General features: G+C 38.9%; 1 protein-coding gene across 3 annotated transcripts in view; it reads right to left on the reverse strand.

The window, feature by feature from the left end:
* Window positions 1-305: 305 nt before the first annotated feature.
* LOC107667738 (UDP-glucuronosyltransferase 2B31) overlaps window positions 306-6,939 on the reverse strand; it is a 7,776-nt gene continuing 1,142 nt past the window's right edge. Inside the window, exons 2-3 of one of the 3 annotated variants that reach the window (XM_074186934.1) lie at window positions 4,682-4,688; window positions 306-2,113 (exon numbers count right to left, since the gene is read on the reverse strand). In XM_074186934.1, the coding sequence (XP_074043035.1) occupies window positions 809-2,092 (1,284 nt within the window). In that variant the 5' untranslated portion in view covers window positions 2,093-2,113; window positions 4,682-4,688 and the 3' untranslated portion in view covers window positions 306-808. Of the gene's footprint in view, window positions 2,401-3,687; window positions 4,051-4,681; window positions 4,689-5,645; window positions 5,712-6,939 lie in introns of those variants that run through there. The other 2 variants (XM_074186933.1, XM_074186932.1) reach the window with 2 other exon arrangements.

Consider the following 6,939-nt stretch of genomic DNA (forward strand, 5'->3'; position numbering starts at 1 on the left):
GTGTGTGTGTGTGTGTGTGTGTGAGAGAGAGACAGGGTCACATCACAGTGGAGTCAGCTTTCTTAATGGCGGCTTGTGTACTGCAAATACATACGAGCATCATCACTGTGTCTGTCACGCGACTCTGTTCCCCTGATGGTAAAACTAAGGACATTATTTACTGTCTATACATTTATGTTGAAAGCTGAAGAAGAAGCTCGCGATTATGGTAAGGGGCGTTACATTTCCGACTCGTGCTTGTGGTGGAAATACATGTCGTCGGCTTCTATACAGACACTAGATTACATTGATTAAAGAACATATAAAGTGTTGAGGATTTGGCGAATACACCACAAAAAGAACAGCATACAGTTTGTAAGAATTGAATGCACAAAAAAGTACAAAGATGGCTATACTTCATTATTCAATTTACATGAGTTTGATTAGTCATAACCATAAAATTAGAAATAGTATTGATTAACAATATTCTGGCAAGTTATATGTGGCCAGATCAAATTTTTTTCCCTCAGGTTCACCAAGTGTGAGATTTTCCATTTACATATTATTACATTCATGCATTTGGTAGACACTTATATCCAAAGCAAATCACATTGCATTCAAAGGTATACATTTGATCAGTGCAAGCTTTCCCTGGAAATAGAACCCATGACCTTGGTGTTGCTAGCACCATGCTACAGGAATGACTTTAGCAGTACATGTTTTATAACAGAGTTGGATATGAGAAAAAAAATCGAATATTTGTCTGCTGCATTTAATTCAGTGTTTCATCAGCTTTTCAAAAAGTACATATCAAATGTTCAAGCTCAATTCATTCCACCTTCCTCTTTTTGATTGACTTCCTGCAACACAAAAGCTTGCAGACATATACTGAGGTCAAAAGAGCAATCACAGTGAACATCAGTAGAAAAGCCAACACATCTAGACTATGATAAGAGTACCAAGGCAAGTTATTCCCCTCTGGGCGAAGGTGAGCTGCTCCTTTGTGTCTAATAACGTACTCAATCCAAAAAATGGCCCTTTCAAGAGGAGTCAAGGGTTGATCGCGGTGCAGCTCTGACAGTTTGCGGACACTGCTTCGGTACAGCGGGTTCTCGAGGACATCTTTGAGGGCTTCGAGGAATTCTTGTGATGTAAGTGTTGCGACTTGAAGAACTCGAGCCGCACCTCGAACCTGCAGTCGCAGAACATTGTCAAACTGGTCAAAGAGGAGCGGCAAAGCTAAGACGGGGACTCCATGGTAAACAGCTTCGTACATACCATTGGTGCCCCCATGAGATACAAATGCACGCGTCTTTGGATGGCCCAGTAGATCATTCTGAGGAAACCACTCTAGAAGTAAAGTGTTGTTTCCCAGAGTTGAGGGTCGTTCCCCGTGGTACCTCCACAAGACTTTCTGAGGGATCTCAGCAAAGGCTGTAGCAATGGCCTCTGTGATCGCTGTAGGAAGAGCGCCGACTACTGTTCCCAAGGACATGATGACAACTCCATGCTCCCCGGAGCTCTGCATAAACTCTTCCAGCTCTGCAGGAAGTGCTTGAGCCGGCTGACATTGAAAGCCACCCATGTAGACCACGTTAGGCATGGAGGGCCGTGGAAACTCAAAAACAAAGTCTATTCTCATCAACCAAATGTCAGCAGATTGCTGCATTGACAAAAGATCAGTGCCGGGCGGGAAATGGCGCTCAAGCAGTTCACTGTAAATAGGCACGATGATGCATCGCTCCTGGAAAAGGCTAAACAGATACCGTAGGAAATTTTCTGTCCGCTGTAGGAAGTTCATTTGGTCATGGAGCAATGAATTGTACATTGGGACATAGGATGGCGGTGAGGGTGCAATTTGCATGTGAGCATCCCCTGCATTCAGCCAACGTACATTGTAAACCATGGGGAGGTGGAGGAATTTGGCTAACAGGACACCGGCTGGGAACGCAGGATCTGTTAGCAGCAGGTCAAACTTAGCTTCTCGCAAGCGTTTGACAAGCGCTGCATCGTCCAAAATGGCAGAAATCATTTGAAGTGCTCCATTGTGAAATACCTTTAGCACACTGGCGATATCTTTCTGCTGTTCCAAGAAACGGAAGAAAGGCGACATCCTTTGTAGCTCCAGTGACCTCTCTATCAACATCTTGAAGTAGTCCGCGCCCACATCTTCGGTCTCCATTGGGTTGACCGTGATGGTGCTGTAGAGGGAAGAATTCTCTTGGATATACCAACTTTTAGACGAACGCACCACGGTAAGGCTATGACTGTGGCTGTGGAGTTTTCTCAAAATGACTTTCATGTTCACCCAGTGGCTACAATCCTCAGGCCACACCAGCACATTTCCACCATGACAGCAGCAAATCACAAAGAGCAGGCAAGTGAGTGAGAATAGCTGTTTGGACTTCATCTTTCGGAAAGCTGAAAAAACAAAAAGAAAAAAGGAGAGCACAAGATGTTTACAATATTACATCGGGGCATTTTATTCCAAAATAAATACATGGACAATTCACATATACAAAATACTTATGATAGCACATAATTGTATTTTTTTTTGTATTTTATTAAATCCTAATAATATTCTAATTTGTTTTACATTAAAAAATACATTATATAAAATCAAATAAAAAAACAGTATGAATCCACATATATCAGCTACATAAACAGTAAGAGCTTACTGGAACAGTTGTACATTTAATTTGACCATATAAATACATTTTAATGTTTACCAATAAGCATTTCTGACAGCACATTAAAAGAAAAAAAGCTCATTTCAAATCAGAATGAGTGCATTTTTGTTTTTGTGTGTTGGATCACTACCTGCTTGTAGATAATAATCCATTTGTGAGCTGGAACAAATGATACCGGATACTCTGTGCAGTGTGTCAATCTCCAGATCTTGCTCTGGAGTTCTTAAGTGTTCAGTACAAGATATCTGTCAAGTCCTTATTGTTAGGAACTTGTCCCTTTCTCTTTCTTTCCTAAATCCCACATCCCCTCCAGCTCCTCCCATTGGATTTCTCTTTTCATCTATCTGTCCTGTCACTATGGATTTGCAGCACAAACATCCGCGTTCAGCAGAACAGATGGCCTCAAACACTCTATTAATCCTTAACAACAAAAAAAGAACCCCCACACGCCTTCAGGAGGCTTTTCAACAAGCTATATCGTGCCATGTGCCCATAGATGAAGGAATTAACTTTTTTTTTTTTTTTTATCTGTTTATTGAACTTTTACAATAATAACAGGATACAGATACAGGAGAATCATGAAAAAATACCCCCCCCCAATTATCAAATGTATGCATATACCTCCACAAACAAAACCTTACAGCTTTAAAGTATATACATATACATACGTAAGTATCCACACATATAATCACACACTCCTAACCAGATTCAGGCCACGATCATATTAACATCTTAATGCTTAGGTTTACACACTCTAAGAAGAAGTACTGACATATTCAGAAAAAAAAAATTATGAAGGGATCCCAGATCTCAGAAAATATACCAGTGTTGCCCTTTAACGTATACCTAATTTTTTCCAAACGAATGAAGCTCATGACCGGAATGAACATTTTAAACATTATGATAACACATGAAATCATCCGAATTTTTTTTTTAGCGCATTAGTATCTGTTCATCTTTGTTTAAGGCATTAGCAGTACATGTGGTGAACTAAAACATTCAGGAAGTTTTACTTTACCTTTTGTATGACTCAGCCAATTCTGTCGATGCTCCGGCTGTCTGGTGCAAACACTGCCAAAACAAGCTTTGGATTTCCAAAATTTATACTGATGCCTGTGTGATTATACCACACTGTACACGCTACAACAGGCAAAAGACTACCTTCGTCAAACCCGCTTCACGTACTTTGTAACCTGAGATCTAAAGTGGCCTGTCGTCAAATCTTTGGATCAGCTTTCAATCAGAGAGAAGAATACGAAACATCTTCATTGATTCTCAGTTGTCCCTAATTTGAGTCAATATGAAGTTTTAGGTTCGGTACTGAATCACGAGGCAAAACTGAGGCACAGCAAAAGAAAGTGTCAAAGGAGGTCTATCAACATTCAGCTCACACAAGGCTTTGTTTGCCAGAAAACAGTTTGGATTGGTTACTCTTACAGTGAACGGCATGTATTCATTTACAGACATTCTAAAGGTCGCTATTCTGTTCCATACTGTTCGCAGTTTGTACTTCAGATTCATTTCATGCATTTATTACATTAAATTCATTTTATTTAATTTGATTTACACCATTACCATTATAATAACACAACTTATGTAAATACAGAGATTATGACTGCAACCAACACCACCATCATTTTTAAAAAGCATTTTAAAATAATACACTGTAATGCAAAATAGCAGAATGTGATTTTTCTTGAATATTTGGCAGCAATACAATCTTGCAGTACTGATTTGGAAATCTGGATCAACTACAACCAAAAAAAATCGGTAACACTTTATTTCGATAGTCCACTTTAGACATTCTATTAACAGTAAGTAACTTTGCAACTACATGTCAACTAGCAGTTAGTAGAGTATTAGTAGACTGTCTGCTTAATATCTTCTAACACTTTCTTTGTCAACTTATTCTACTAACCCTAAACCTACCCTAACAGTCTACTCTGAGAGTTAGTAGACATGTAGTTGCAAATTAATGAGAATTAGTTGACATGTAGTTGACATGTAGTTACAAAGTTACTTATAGTTAGTAGAATGTCTAAAGTGGACTATCGAAATAAAGTGTAACCAAAAAAATCTTCTAATCCTGCAATCTCTGGTTGTTTTTTTGCAAAGATCCCCTAAAGCAGGGGTGTCAAACTCAATTCCTGGAGGGCCACATCCCTGCAGAGCTTAGCTCCAACCCTAATTAAACACACCTGATCCAGCTAATCAGGTCCTTCAGGCTTATTTGAAAACTACATGGTATGTGTGTTGGAGCAGGATTGGAACTAAACTCTGCAGGGCTGCGGCCCTCCAGGAACTGAGTTTGACACCCCTGCTCTAAAGAAACTTACAGAGAGAGAAAAATACAACTAAACAGAACTTGCTATAACATTTAAAAGAATTGCTACCACATCCAGACTATGGTAGCTTCCAGGAAGTGGACTGAACTATAAAGCCAATCAGAATTGTGAACATGCATACAGGTTGCTGCATTCTGCAGAAACATCAATTGACTTAACACTGCAAAATTATCAGCATTTTCCAAAATAGTTTTTGTCATTTTCCAGCAAAAATAACCAAACATCCTTAAAGCAAAATAAATCTACCTGATAAACATGTGTACATTCTGAGAATTGTTTTTATCTTCATCAAATAATTTTATCGCGTTTTTAGCATTAACACACACTAAAATGGTTAGATTTATGCTTAAAACCAGAAAAAAACATTTAGCCAAAGAGTTAAACAAAATGAACTCATTAAATATATTCTTTGAAACTATCAATTTAAATTAACACAATGCTGTGATTTGACTTTAAATAGCATTAAATGGAAACAAACATCCACATAACATATCCAGTCTAAAAATCTTGAAATCAGTTTTTCCATAGAATTTTGTGTTGTGCATTGCTATAAGGGAGGCTTTTTTTTAAATAAACACTGTGAACAAAATGGTTTAAAATCATCTTGAAAAAAGATTAGCAAAACTCTTACTTTTTTTGTGCCAAAAGCTGAGACTTTGCAGTGTTAAGTTGGCTGACCAGAACACTTTGTTTTCCTGCGTTGGTTTACTAACGGTTCAAAGTTCTAAGTTCATTATTTTGACACTCAAAGAGGTAAACAGAATTAGGATTTGATTTAATGTTTAAAATAACTGGGTACAACTCTTAATCATGGTTAACCTTAACATTTTCCCCTCAAACTTATTTTCAGAACCAAGTCAGCAAGAAGAAATCAACAAATGTCTTCAACTTTGACACATGAAGAAGTCTTAAACAGTCCAACAAACAAACAAGCTGCAAAATCATCCAATTAAGACAATGCAAACAACTTGTAGACGACTTATCTTGGGAAGATCTCAAGCATTCAGGTTTGTTTGCTGTGGTGAGAAGTTTAAAAGAAGAGGCTAGCTGCCAAAAGCAACAAAGGCAGGTGTAATTGGTGACTATGGCTCCAGACCATGACTCACTTCATGGACTTTATCACAAAGCCACAAAGCCTCTTTCCTCTGTTACTTTCTATAGTTCATATTACCTGGTACAAAAACGTTCTGCCTGTGGGAATACTAATGTTATATTTGGAGCTCACTGAGAATGGCATCTTAATGATTTCTCATATCTTGCAAACTTCTATGGGTAGCAAATATGCTTAAAAATGAAATGAACATAGTGAATATGTTTGCAGCTGTACATACAATTATGTATGTATGTACATGATGATATATGGTGTCTCCAGAGTCAACGTCCAACTCCAACAGCTTAAAAAAAAATCGGTAACACTACTTGAAGGGGTGTGCATAAGACTGATATGACACCTTCATAATCATGACATGACACATGTCATGAATATGAAGGAGGTTTTATGCATGTTTATGACAACTGTCATTAAGTGTCATTCGCTCAGTTATCATTTTTAATGCAAATATGACATTATTTGACCTACCCCTACCCTTACCCCTAACCATAGCCCATAACAAAGACATCTCAAACAATGTGAAAGTGAAAGTGAAAGTGACGTGCCATGTGGCCAAGTATGGTGACCCATACTCGGAATTAGTGCTCTGCATTTATCCCATCCAAAGTGCACACACACACCGTGAACACACACCCGGAGCAGTGGGCAGCCATTTATGCTGCGGCGCCCGGGGAGCAGTTGGGGGTTCGGTGCCTTACTCAAGGGCACCTCAGTCGTGGTATTGAAGGAGGGAGAGAGCGCTGTACATTCACCCCCCCCACCTACAATCCCTGCCGGTACGAGACTCAAACCCACAACCTTTGGTTATGAGTCC

This window comes from Sinocyclocheilus anshuiensis, unplaced genomic scaffold (assembly GCF_001515605.1).
Source record: "Sinocyclocheilus anshuiensis isolate Anshui unplaced genomic scaffold, SAMN03320099.WGS_v1.1 scaffold2189, whole genome shotgun sequence".
In the NCBI taxonomy this organism is placed as follows: domain Eukaryota; kingdom Metazoa; phylum Chordata; class Actinopteri; order Cypriniformes; family Cyprinidae; genus Sinocyclocheilus; species Sinocyclocheilus anshuiensis.